Here is a 14,507-nt window from a genome sequence, read left to right on the forward strand (position 1 = left end):
ACACATTAACTCATTTGTGACTCGCAACTTCATGTGGCAGTACTGTTACTGTCTCTGGTTTATACAGGAGAATCTGGAAGCACAGAGACATTTTTAATACCTGCCCAGTCACATAGCTGATACATATTGTAGCTGGGATTTGAAGCCCCTGAGCTCTCGAGTCTGGTTCCAGGGCAGGAGTTCTGAACCAAGAACTTGCTCTGCCTCCCAATAAATGACAAACTGGTCTCTGCTTTAATACTTTCACTGAAGGAGAAATCACTTCAAGTTGGGAATTAGATACCAAGTCCCATGAATACTAGAGCCAGGAGAATTTTGTTTACAACAATAAGACTAGTGCTCAGAGTGTATTCAGGACATATTGAATAAATGGGTGAATAAATGAGGTGTTCTATTGTGATTGAAAAAGTTGTGATCGTTTTACTGGTGCCACTGGAGGAGAATACTGCAAAATAATCCCTCCTTTAATATGGAAACACATAGATTTATTACCACAGTGGAGGACTTCATTACCTGTTCAGCCACCACTCTGGCTCCTAGGAGTTAGGAACAGATGACAAGCCAGAGTTCCCAGATTCTGTACGATGAAACGGACTTTTTTTTTTTAACCAAAGCACAGTATTTTACATTTGATCCTGTAAAGGTTAATCTAATCAGTGCCTTCTCAGTACTCTTCTGCCCATGATTTTTGAAACACATTCCTTCTATATCTTCATTTTTTTTCATTCAATATGTCTACAGAGCACCCACCAAACACTACACAGAGATACGCTGCTGCCCTCACAGAGCTTTCTACCAGATCAGGTAATAAATAAGAGAAAGCAATCCCAAGTTGCATTAAGTATCAGGAAGGGACCAAAGACCACAAAAGCTTTGAGGAGGGACACCAGACTGTTCTAGAGACAAAAAGAAAGACAGTTTTACTAGAGCAAAAGCGCCAAAGACAGAGTGACATGTGGTGAGGCTGAAGGGAAGGCAGAGGCCGGACCACATGGAGCCTGGGAGGCCAAAGGGGGAACCGGGAGTTGATGCAAAGTGTGCTGGAGAGGACCCAAGGGGAGAAGAGAAATTTTATTTACATTTTATAATACTATACATGTTTTATAGGCAGAGCAAAAGGCAGTGCTTATGGCCTCGGTAGGTGTGAGGGGTATAGAAAGGAAAGCAGTTATGGATGATTCTCAGTTTCTGGATTTAATAACTGAGTAAACAGCTTACCATTTATCTATCTATTTGAGAGAGGGAATGTTCACTCGCACGAGCAGGAGGGAAGAGAGAGAGAGAGAGAGAGTTCAAGCAGATTCCGTGCTGGGTGTGAGCCTGAGATCATGACCTGAGCCAAAACCAAGAGTTGGACACATTATCAACTGCGCCACCCAGGCCCCCCTCCATTCTTTTTTTTTTTTTTTTTAATAAGAAAGACTGGGACTAAACAGGAATGGTAGGTGGAAGGATCGGAAGGAATGAGGAGCTCCATTTTGGAGCCGTAGCCATTAAGATACCTATGAGATCTTTAGATAGAAGACGCAAGGGGGGCAACTGCACAGACATACCTGGAAATCTAGGTGGCAACGTTAGCACACCTGTGGTCTATAAAGGCCTGAAAATGAATGAGCCCTCCCAGGGAAACAGCATGAACATGGAAGGGAGTCAGGGGGCTAACAGCCATTTCCTGAGTCATAGAGGAAAGGAGCAAAAGAGACCTTTGAGGGAGAAAAGCAGGAGAGGATATTAATGCAAAAGTCAAAAGACAGAAAAAGACTTCCAAGTGCTTCAAGAAGGATGGAGTAGGCGGCCGCCCCTGGGAAGCCAACTGAGATGAGGACAGACATCGTGATCCCCGAGATGTGGCAGCATGGAGATAACTGATGACCATGGCAAGAGCGGATGCAGAAGAGTGGTGGGGATGACAGTCAGATGAGAGTCAGCTGGCGACGGAATGAAAGAGCAGCAGTGGAGACGGCAGGTTTAAATGTCTGTCTCAGGGGTCACACTCCGAAGGGGAACAGAAAAACACAGCTGTTGATAAAGGGCAATACTGGATCAGGGGACCATCTTCAGTGATGGAAGATAGGGGGGCACATCAGGGCTTGCCAGGATTCTCCTGGGAAGAGGCTGATGCTGCAGGACACTGCAGCTGATGATGCTGCAGGACACAGGGTGATTAACTACAGGAGCGAAATCCTTGAGTGGCCAGAGCAGGAGTCTCTCAAGGGAGGGTACCTGAATGAACCCTGTGGGGTTTGTATGGCAATCCACCAGAGTTGGTGGGGAGAAGATGGTAGAACTGTTTTGGTTTTAATCTAAAAAAAAAAAAAAAAATCAAGTTTTACTAAAATATGTGTACATATATGTGTGTGATATATAGACACATATACAAACATTTAATATGAGTTCTATTATAAAACAGACACAAGTATACCAGTAATACGTATGTCTGTTTAATGAATAACTATCGGTAGTGTGCTGGAGTCACTTCATATCCCCTTGAGAAAGCCTACTGTGTACATCTCTTCCCAAACGCACATTCAGTGACGTCATGTTGATAGCCATGCATGCTACCGGCCATGGAGACGTATTTACATCACAGAAATTAGGTAACACTAAAAACTGAGGCTGGGTTTTTTTCCCCCTGAGACAGCCCATTCTTAAACACTTAGGAGGACACCACTGTATAGGCTTAAAATTTGTTACTGACAGGAATATATGATCAAAAAACATTTGGATCAGAAGAAAGATACTTCCTACATCAGAATACAGGAAGGAGAAAGAAGATGTAAATTTGGAGAGGACTGTAAACTTGGTAATAGGCAAATGACTAAGTCTCAGGGAGCTTTTAGAGGGAGACAGAGGAGAGCACTTTAATTTTCGCACTGGAAGTGCAAACCAAATCAGTAGCTACAAACGTGTGCTGGTCACGTGGGCTGCTTGCCAAACAGTTCTGGACTCTCTGCCATTACCCAGCTTTTTGGGCCCAATGTAGAATGATGCTTCCTAGCCACTCATGTTGGATGAGACATATGACTGTTTGGGTCCAGAAAAATGACGGGCTGTCACCTGTAGCCTGAAGCACTTCATCGCCAGTACCACACCCTCCAGAATGCTCTTTCTGCCACAGAAATCAGCCAGTGGCTACGTGGGTCCCCAAGTTACTAATTTAATGGGCAGCGATTCTCTGCCAATCCACTAATGATACGTAGGGTGAATAAGAAATATTGCTGGGGGAACCACTGAGATTTGAGGGTTGTCTGTCACTATGGCATTATCTAGCCTACTATGACTGCTCCAGAAATCAGGAAATAAGCAGGAAGTCTAAGTACGAAGAAAAATGAAGTTATCAAGCCTGCATGTGGAAAAATGACCTTACTAGGAAAGTGCAATAGGATGGCCCCGCTTCTTAGGGTGCCTATCTGAGGTGTGTGATCATAAATTTAAAGTGACAAAGAGCAGAGTTATGTGGCACAGCACTATGAATTGCCATCGAGACTGTCAGGGATGCATTTAGGATTTATAGTTTCTATACCCATTTATCCCATTTGAAAAATAAAAAGAGAAATACCATACTTTCTGTTTATGCAGCTCATGCAGAGAGCAATGTAATCTAGTAAGCAACAATATTTATCACTAAACTGGTTATTCTCTGAGCAAGTCCCTGAGGCCTCAGTATACCCGAAGCACTTCTAACTAACAACAGTGGTTAAGAAGGAAATTTCTCCATACTTTCCTAACAATTCTGGGTTGTTGTTGTTTTTTTTTTAAATAATCCTCAGTGTAAAATTTTAACAAAAAGTAAGATAATTCCCAAGAACTTTATTTGGGAACACACTCCCTGTGGGACTGAGAGAGGAGGAAGACTGGAGATAATAGACACACACTTCCATCTATATCTACACACAGCTTGCAGCCACTGTCGAATATGCAGTGGGGCTGGAGACAGTGGGGCTGGAGACTGCAGAAGATGTATTTAACACAGGGGAATAATAACTCTAAGGACCTGGGAAATTCACATAACCATATGAGTATCACATGTAAATACCTTGACATTAAAAACAGCATTCTAAAAATAAAACAGTAATAATGACATGGGAAAGTATCCGCCCCCCCCCCCCCCCCCCCCCCGCCCCACCACCAAATTTTTTTCACTGATCTCTCAGTCTCTTTCCCCTCAGACCACATAGGCCTCTTTTCCCATAGGCCTCAAGGAGCCAGCATTCAGCACCTACCTTCAGGGCAGGCTTTTTCTCCCAAAATCTATACCTGCCAGGCCCTTCTCATCCTGCAAGCCACTCACTTAAGAATCTTTCCCTGAACTGCTCCCATCAAACAAGTATCCCCCATTATCATTCATCACACACTTCTCATTTATCTTTCACAGGACTTTTCAATCCATAACTACATATTTATTTGAACTATTATTTGTTTAATAATCTCTCCTGCAAGACTAAATCTCCCAGAAGAAGGACATGGTAGCAGTTTTATTCTCCACTATATACCCAAGCCCTTGGCTGACTCGAATAGAAGTGTTCAAGACTTGTCTCTAAGAGTAAGAGGATAAAAAAAATCTAAGATTGATAAAAAACAGATCAGTGAGGGTCTGGGCCGGGAGTAGGAAAGAAGGCTGATGACTGCAAAGATGCAGAAGTGATCTTTTGGGGATTTGGGAAATATTCTAAAACTACTGTGGTGATGGTTGCACAACTCTGCAAATTTACCAAAAATTACTGAATTGTATAATCTTAAAATTATTTTATGATATGTAAGTTGTACATATACTCAGCTTGATAAACTGTTTTTAAAAGATTGATACATTTGAATATATAAAATTTTAAACTTTTGCATAAGAAGAATTATAAAATAAAAAGGCAAACACTAATTGGAAAAAAACTATTTGCAATATACATGGCAAAAATGGGCTAAGTACTCTTAATAAAGAAATTTTCTAAATTTAAATACATGTACACATACATATATAATATGTATAAATATATATATCATTAGAGAAATTCACACATAAATTAATGGGGAAGGCTCTTAAATATAGAAAAAAATTAACTGCACTAAAGTCAGAAAAAATATAAATTAATGTAATTTGAATTAAATTAGATTTAATTTGGTTTACCTATGAAATTTGCAAAAAATAAAATTTTATTGTAGTAAAATTGTAGTACACATTCCTGATGAGGCAAAATCAAATATTCTGATAGTCTACAACTAGGAATGCAAATTATTGCAACCTTGCTTCTGGCCAGTTGGACAAAATTCACCAGAACCTAAACATGCTCATATCTTTCCATCCAGTTATCCTACTTCTAAGAATTTATCATAGGGAAATAATAAGAGAAATGTACCAAGATTATAAGGATATTTATCATACTATTCTTTATAAGAATTAAAAGCTGAAAATGACCAAAATGCTCAATAGGGGATTAGGGGTAAAATGATATATCTATGTGATGAAATGCTAAAGTAACACAACTTTAGAAAAATGTCTGTACTGTTTTGTGGAAAACTTAAATAACAAAGTACTAATAAACAAGAAAGTTTATGATGGTTATCTCTGGGTGATGAACTTGGGCATAATTTTAATTTTCTTCTTTAGATATCTGCATATTTTTTATATTTGTCAAAGAAAACGTAAAATACTTTTTAAATTAGAAAACGAGGGAGAACATGTCGCATTCATGACATTTCTTATATTTGCCAAAAGATTCTTTTTGATGACCCTGAATTTTCAAAATGTTTCTTTTTTTTAAAAAAAGATTTTATTTATTTATGCATGAGAGACACAGAGAGAGAGAGAGAGAGAGGCACAGACACAGGCAGAGGGAGAAAGCAGGCTCCACGCAGGGAGCCCGACATGGGACTCGATCTCGGGTCTCCAGGATCATACCCTAGGCCGAACACAGCGCTAAACTGCTGAGCCACCGGGCTGCCCTCAAAATGTCTCAATATAACTTCTGGTTCTAACTAAAATCTCATTTGGAATGCTGTTGAATTCTCTAGGAAATTATGACTTTAACACAATAAATACAAATGATAAGAACTGGCTGATTTAGTCAATCTCTTAAAAAAAAAGAAAAACATCCAAGAGAAAATTCCCTATCCTAAATGCCCATTCTAATTATTTATCAAGTAATTAGACTAGTGCCTGACACATAAAAGTACCATGTAGTGTTTCTTAAATTTTCCTTTAAAGAGAACTATAAGTAACTCTGGAAAAGAGCTGAATATTAAATAATTGAATATTAATTCATTCTGGCAAACAAATAAGTTCTCTTTTCATTTTGGACAGGTACATATAAAACAGCAGATATCACACAAGAATTTGGAACAGCTGTTGGCAGGTTTTCAAATATGTCAGAATTTTTTATTGTTGAATCCCATTAAAGTTTTGCCAGGGAGTATATATAGAGTCATGCAACTGTATTAATAATGGCCTGGTCACTTAATATATCTCTTGAGATCTATAAAAGATTTCATGACCTAAATGATGATTTTAATAAGCAGTTGGAAAGGTATTTTAGGTATAAACCACCAACATGCCAGGCCTTTATCAGTGGCTGAAAGATGTGGAATGCTACATTTTCTGGATAATAAGCTTTATTTCCCACCTATTTTAAGCCATTATATAAAAATTCTACTGCTGGGCAGCCCAGGTGGCTCAGCGGTTTAGCGCTGCCTTCAGCCCAGGGCCACATCAGGCTCACTGCATTGAGCCTGCTTCTCCCTCTACCTGTGTCTCTGCCTCTCTCTCTCTCTCTCTCTCTGTCTCTCATGAATAAATAAATAAAATCTTTAAAAAAAATTCTACTGCTTGTCCTCTCATATCAAGGGATGGTTCTGAAAGAATTTCATCACAGACAGAGGACAAATATGTTGCTATCTGAGTAAGATACCAGTTTTACAGGAGGCTCACCTAAATGAAGCCAGTGGAACTCAAGCAAGCTTCAGTAGAGTGAAATTAAATTCAAAATCTTCAGTGACTTGGGAAATGTACTTCATTTAAAAAGTGTTGTGATGTCAAAGGACTCTATTTCTCATCTAGCTGTTATCAGATTCTGCTGGTAACACTTTGCATTTTGCACTCCATAGAAATGTACACATTATCAATCATAATATGTGCTACATATTTTTTTTCTTTTTTAAAAGATTTTATTTTGTTTATTTGAGAGAGAGTAAGAGAGAACACAGAGGAAGACAAAGAGGGAGAAGACGATTTGCCACTGAGTAGGCAGCTGGATGCAAGGCTCAATCCCAGGACCCTGAGATCATGACCTGAGTTGAAGGCAGATGCTTAACCAACTGAGCCACCCAGGCATCCCTATAGATAATTTTCATCATAACATGCTTATGACTTGGTAGCCATTCCAAGACAAATGGACTGGACACGTAACTGGCCCAACATCCTGCTGTGCTCCAAAAGTAGGCTCTCTTCTGAGGTCACTGCATTGGTCCTGCTATAGCTATCACAATGAATCTATCTATCTATCTATCTATCTATCATCTATCACAGCAAGAAACCTGTGGTTTGCTACAAAGTGACCCAAGAGATATTTGTTCATTCATTTACTCATTCAATAGTTCTTTCTTCTTTTTTTTTTTTTTTTTTAAGTAGGCTCTATACCCATTGTGGAGCCCAATGCAGGGCTTGAACTCATGACCCTGAGATCTAGACCTGAGCTGAAATCAAGAGTTACAGATATAACCAACTGAGCCACCCAGGCACCCTAATTCAGTAGTTCATTTTTTTAATTTAAAATTTATTGAGTATCTGCTCCCTACCAGATACTGCATAAAGTGCCATAAATACAATGATAAAAACAAGGTAGTTCCTGTTTTATAGCACCTCAGAGTTTAACAGTATAGATAAAAATAAAAAACAATAGCTAAAGAAAGACTTATCACAATTGAAGTATGAAAATACTACTATGGGAGCAGGGAATAAACAAGCAGGAAGGGAACCTGGAAAATTCTTAGTTATTGAATACATATTTATTGAGCATATACTATTGGCAAAGCACGAGGTACTGGGAATGCAAAGAGAACAAAACTTTGATAAGCTCTCCAGGAGCTCATATTTATATATGTGGTATATAAATATTTAGTACATAGGGTTCACAACATACATAGTATTTTACACATTTATTATTGACTTATTTACTTAGCAAAATATATAGTCTTTTTAGATTGTGGTAAGTACCATGGAAAAAAAGAAATCCAAATTAAGTGGATGAGGACATGAGCCGTGAATGCTGCTGTTTCTCACCGGCTGGTCAGAGAAGGCCTTTGATAATAAGGTGACATCTGAGCAGAGGAATGCAAGAAATGAGGATACAAGCCCCACAGATACCTAAGGGAAAGAGTGTTCAGGCTAGGGGAACATTAAGTTGCAAAGGCCTTGGGGGCAGCAGTGTGCTCCATTGATTCTCTGAAGAGCAAGAATGCAGTAGGTTCAGGAAGTGAGCTGAGAGAAGTGATCAGGAACCAGATCTTACTGTGCTTTGTGGGTAAATGTAAGGTCCTACGGTTCTGCTCTGAACACAAAGGGAAGCTACCAAAGGGCTCTGAGCAAGAAAGTGTAATGAGCTGACTGGAGTTTTAGAAAGAACACTGCTACAGATGCTGTGGGAAAACAGACAGGAAGCTTTGCAACCATCTGAGAAAGAGAAAATGGGAGCTCTGGTCCTGGCGTATACAACAGAGGAGATGCGAGGTGGTTGGATTTTTAATATATTCTGAAAGTAAAACAAGTGGCATTTCCTGGTATCTTCACAGAAGAGGTTGTATTTAAACAAGGTCTTCAAGGGTGAGTAGATACTCACCAGACAGAAAAGGGGATAAGGGTGCGCTCCACACCCAGGGAATACCAGGCACCGAGGCATGGAAGGATGAAAAGACACAGCAGAGCCAGCATGTAGCAAGAGACTCTGCATGACGGGGAGTCTAAGGTTGGACTCCATTGTTAGGCAATGGATAGAGATGAGACCAGAGAGGTAGTCTGGAGTCATATGGTCAGTGGCCTTAGAGGACTTGTTGAGGAGGGTGTACTCTACCTTACAGGTAAGAGAACTGAGCAAAATCTAAGAAGCAAGGAGTGCCAAGTCAGACATATTGATGGGAACACAACATTAATGCCACTGGAGAGGGCACAAGGAACCACACAGGAGAATAAGAAATCTGTGTTGGTGTAAAATGATATCTGAGGGCCTGATCAAGGACTGTGTTGGTGGAACTGGAAAAGAAGAAACACCTTGAGGGATTATAAAGAGGTAGCCCTGCCAGGGCCCAGCACCTGAACAAGGGATTGAAGCAATGGGTGGAAGGTGAGGACAGCAAGATTTATGATTTAGTGAACAGGACAAAGTGGGGGTTGTTGCCTTTAGAGAAGAGAATGAACAGCAGAATCCTGGTAAAAATGGATCCTTACCAAAATGTAAATCATAGCTTGTCACTTTTGTGGCTCCAAACCCTCTCACAGCTTCTCATGTCATTCAGAGTCACAGCCAACATTTTCAGCACAGATGGCAAGTTCCCATATCATCGGGCCATGGCTTTCTGCTCTCATCCCTTCTGTTCTCAACTCTCTCACTTCACACCAGGTATGCTGGCCTCAGGGGGTCCCCCTCAAATACACCTCAGGGACTCCACTATTCCCTGTGTCCAGAACATTCTTCCCACAAGCATCTGGCTTGCTCCTACACCTCCGTAAGGTCTTTGTTTAAATGTCACTTGGAGAGAGCCTTATACAACCACCCTAATTTGCAATCTCCCACCCTACAGACCTTACAGTGCCCTCTTACTTTATCCCCCTACCCATTTTCCCTTCCAACATTCATTTTTTGGTTTTCTTGTTCTTTCTGCTCCTTCCTCTACCGCTGCCTCATAAGAAATAAACTCAAAGAAGGAGGAACCTTCTGAGGGTTTTTACAACTTCATCTCTAATGCCTAAAACATTACCTGCACAGGGCAGGTGAGCTAAACACAGGTGTTCACTGCAGTCAGTAATGAATGAATATGGATCATGTTGTGTTAGATGCCCCTTAAAGACTTTTAGGCAGAGCCACCCAACAGGTAGTTGGAATTGGTAGCACTGGAGGTCACAGGGGAAAGCAGGGTTTGAAAGAGATGTGTGGGATTGTGGTGATGAAAGCAGAGCAATCCTAGAAGCACCAAAGAGATCATCCTATTGATGATACTCAGAGTCAGATCCTGGAGTCAGACAGCCTGGACTCAAATCTGGATCTTGACACTTCTTGCTTATTATAAGCCTTGAACAAAAATTTAAACCCTTCTGTGCTTCCCATTTTCTAATCTCTAAAATGGGATTAAAAAAAAATCTGCCTCAGAGGATGTAAATGAGCAAGATGTAAGATAAGTGGTAAGATGTAAATGAGCAAATACATGTAAAGCATGGAGAGGAGCAAGCAGTGCTAAAACCCAGTGCGTGGAAAGTACAGTAACTGTAAGCAAGGGGCCATACTTAGGAGAGAGGCATTTTCTCAGGATAGGAGACAGAGCATTCGTGTATCTGGAAGCCAAGATTTGTTTTTGGACTATCTAGTTCTTCATCTCTTTGTGCTCTGTGGTAAACCTACAGAAGTTCTCTCCAATTTCTACCTCGGGTTTGTTGTTGCTTTGTTTCTTTTCTCCACGGTCTTATCAGAAAAAAAACAAAAACAAAAAATGTCTCTGAAGGTGTTTTGAGTCGGAGCATGGTATTCTGGGAGGCATACAGCGTGGCAGAAAGAGCACGGGACTTTGGAGTCAGGTAAATGTGGGCTTGAACTCCACCTCTGCCGTTCAGATACAGAGCTTAGTCTGGATCTAAAGAGAAATTTCTAGAAGAGGAAGATATACTACCTACCTTGAACCCTGAAGCCTGAAGAAGAGCAGTTGCTAGCTGAACGCACATTTGTGGCACAAATGCACAAGGGAGTTGTGAGGACTGAATGTAAGAACCACACCGTGAGGGTCAACACACATACCCAACAGGGAAGCTGCAAAAAGTCTTGCTTTTGTGACTGGCAGCTGGACTGGCATTCCTGTGGCCACGGCCTATTTAAAGGGACCCGATGTCAACTCTAAACTTTCTATTTATTCATGTCATTAAAAAAGTAATTTCACTCTGTCTTTTAAGAGAATAGATTTCCTTTACTAAGGGTCTGTTGAAGCACTAACCCTTATTATAAGGTGTACTTAAAGTGATTAGATATTGGTATCAGGCTTGTTGTAGGTCTTGGAAAGATAAAAGAGCAGCCTTGATAGTTGTTGTTTGCCTTTGAGTTTCCTTTTATCCCCCGGTGTAGGGCTGGCTCTGAGCACAGCTGCTGATAACCTTTGTGTTTAATTCTTCATGTACTATTACTACTACTTGCACCATACCGAAGCCGTAAGACTCGGTAGCTGCTTTAAAAGAGTGTATGCAAAAAAATAAATAAATAAAATAAAATAAAAGAGTGCATGCAAATCATGTACCAGATGGTTTCCATCTATGAAAACAGCAATAAGGATTTAAGAACTGATTGCATTTTGTAGGTTTGTTTTAAGGATCCTTTCAATAATTTTTATTTCTGATTATCAAAGAATACATGTTCATTTAAGACAACCTAGAAAACTAGAAAAGCTCAAAAGAGGGATCCCTGGGTGGCGCAGCGGTTTAGCGCCTGCCTTTGGCCCAGGGCGCGATCCTGGAGACCCGGGATCGAATCCCACGTCGGGCTCCCGGTGCATGGAGCCTGCTTCTCCCTCTGCCTGTGTCTCTCCTTCTCTCTCTCTCACTGTGTGCCTATCATAAATAAATAAAATTTAAAAAAAAAAAAAAAAAAAGCTCAAAAGAGAATACCCTACCACACTGGCATATAACATTTCTGTATAAATGCTGCAAACATTTCCCAATGCCATCTTCCAGAGGAGGAGTGTATGTGTATAAAAATAAAATTAAAAGCATATTAAACATTATCATATAACCTGCTTTTTTAAATTAACTAATATATGCATTAATTCACTCATCCATCCAAGCAAATTAATTAAATACCCACTAGGTGCCAGGCACTGTACAAAGTACAGGGGATGAGGGAGACAAGCATAAAAATAAAATCACTGAGATAATAAAGGTACATATAAAGTACTACGATGCACACAAGAGGGAGCAGAGACAAGCCTCTATGCTGTAGAGGTGTCAGGGAACATCCTACAAGAGATGACATGTTACTAACAGGTAACAGAAGTTCACCAAGGAAGGGAGGAGGCAGGGCAGCAGAGGATGTAGCAAGAAGGCCCACACATGAGACTGCCGGGCTAGTCTGAGGCCCTGCCAAAGTCTAGTGTAGGTAACAAGATGAAAGAGTTGGGGAGATAAGGCTAGAAATGAAAGAGCCAGGCAAAAAGCAGCCACTGCTGTGTTTGAAGCAGGGGGTTGACATGCTCAGATTTGTGTCTTGGTTAGAATATGTGCTATAGCTCTAAGGATTAAGAAAGAAGGACAAAGAGGAAAAACTACAGCAATCCATAAAAGGACTGATCCAGTGAAAGACACTAAAGATCTAATGAGAATGGAGATGACAGATAACGTCCTGGAATGGATAGTGAACTGGAAGTCAAGAGACCTGGATTCCAGATGAGTAAACATCTTTCCTGTCTCCATTCTGCAGTTACTGAGAACTAGCCATATGCAAGTACATGTCAGGTGCTAGAGAAACAAAGATGAGGGGGCCCAATTCTTATCCCCAAGGGCTTACATTCTAGTAGGAAAGAGTAGGTGAACATGTACTATTAGGGGCTGCCCAACATGCCTTCTTCTCTTTCTCTGGAAATAGGACTCCAATTTTCCTATGGAAAACCGTCCATCTCTAACTCATAGTCTATGCAGTTTGAGTGGAAATGGTGAAAATAGTCATATTTGAACCCAACTCCACAAGTAGGTGCATGAACGAGGCTTGGCAAATAGGAGCATCTCACTACCCCCAACACAATGATTGGTTCAAGAATGGGTACAGAACTCTAACCGGACCAACAGGATCACTCCCAGGGAAATCAGAAGATGGAACCAGAAAAAAAAGAAATGGCTATCTTCTTCTAAGATCCCATGCGCTTAAGACCACATACCTAGGCTGAAAGAGTCCACCTACACATGCTAGCAGGTAGAGCCCATCGAGCATAAAATCACACAGAGAGCCAAACCATGACACAGAGAAAAGCAGTGATCAGATGATACCTTTTGAGAAGCTGGATTCAGGCCATGTACTCCTAGACATCTAAATTAAGAAAGTCAATAAATTCCCTTTTGCTACAATGAGTTTGGGTTTTTATCACTTGTATTCAAAAGAATACTACTTCAGCAATACTATGTAATAATCACAACAGAGGTATTTATGAGGTACAAGTAGCACAGAACAAAGTGCAGTCAAGTCTACCTTTAGGTAAGGTAAGTCAAGGAGGTGACGTTTAAGTGAAGTCTTGAAGAATTAGCCACCTGGCAACAAGGTAAGAGGCCAAAAGATATTCTATGCAGAAGAAACAGAATGAGCAGAGGCAAGGAAGTAGAAGAAAGCATGGAATGTTTGAGGAAGAAAAAAGCAGTCCACTGTGCTAAAGCAGAAACAGATCATGAAAGAACTGGTATGTTCTGTGAGTGATGAGGAGTCACTGGATGACCAAATCAGACCATTTCACTTCTCATTTAACCTCTCCAGACCACAGGTGCTTCTTAGATCAGAGCAAATCAACACAAATTGATAAAAATATTAAAAACTTACCTGCTGATAGAATTCATCATCCTTGGGGGTCAGATAAGGAAGCCAAGTATCTTCAAGCTCTTCAAGAAGCCTCAATTTCTGTTTAGAAATAATAATGATTATAGGTGACTGAATATAAAGTAAGTAGAATATAAAACAACCCCTTATTTTTCCAATAATATCAAGAATAACTTAGCCAACCTGAATGCATAAAAGCTTTTAGGGACAGAAATTAGCCAAACACCTATTATAAAGTATATTAATTTAATTACATATATTTAAATTATACATTGTATGAAGCATTAATTTAGAAATAATGACTTTATTCACTCTCATATTCCATGAAACAATTTGATTCACCAATCTTGACATGTTTCTTTAACACCAGGGTCTTTCTCATCACTGGAATCACCTTTTAGACATCTTATACAGTTTTCCAGAGCAAACCTTCCTGTCTATAAAATCTGCCGGAGACATAGCAGTTTCTGAATCCTTCTAAGACAATAACACTGGAAAAACCAAATCAAACCACAGTATCCATTTACAGAATGTCAGGATATTTGGAAGATTTATTCATCCTATGAATCCTAGATTTATTTGATATCATATCCACATATGTATTCCTTTTTAAATAATTTATATTTTAAATTTTTATATATTTATTTATATTTTAAATATTTTAAATAATTTTTAAATTACTTACATCTCTAGAATAATCACTAATTCTGTGTTAAGCATCTTTGTTTCTTTTCTTTTCTAATTTTATGAAGAAAA

General features: G+C 39.8%; 1 protein-coding gene across 2 annotated transcripts in view; it reads right to left on the reverse strand.

Moving 5' to 3' along the window:
* Positions 1-14,507, reverse strand: part of FTO (FTO alpha-ketoglutarate dependent dioxygenase) — a 378,983-nt gene that overhangs the window by 256,851 nt on the left and 107,625 nt on the right. For both annotated transcript variants that reach the window (XM_026011764.2, XM_072750216.1), the window contains one exon: positions 13,755-13,832. In XM_026011764.2, coding sequence (XP_025867549.2) covers positions 13,755-13,832 — 78 coding nt within the window. The remainder of the gene's footprint in view (positions 1-13,754; positions 13,833-14,507) is intronic.

This window comes from Vulpes vulpes, chromosome 2 (assembly GCF_048418805.1).
Source record: "Vulpes vulpes isolate BD-2025 chromosome 2, VulVul3, whole genome shotgun sequence".
Taxonomy (NCBI): Eukaryota; Metazoa; Chordata; class Mammalia; order Carnivora; family Canidae; genus Vulpes; species Vulpes vulpes.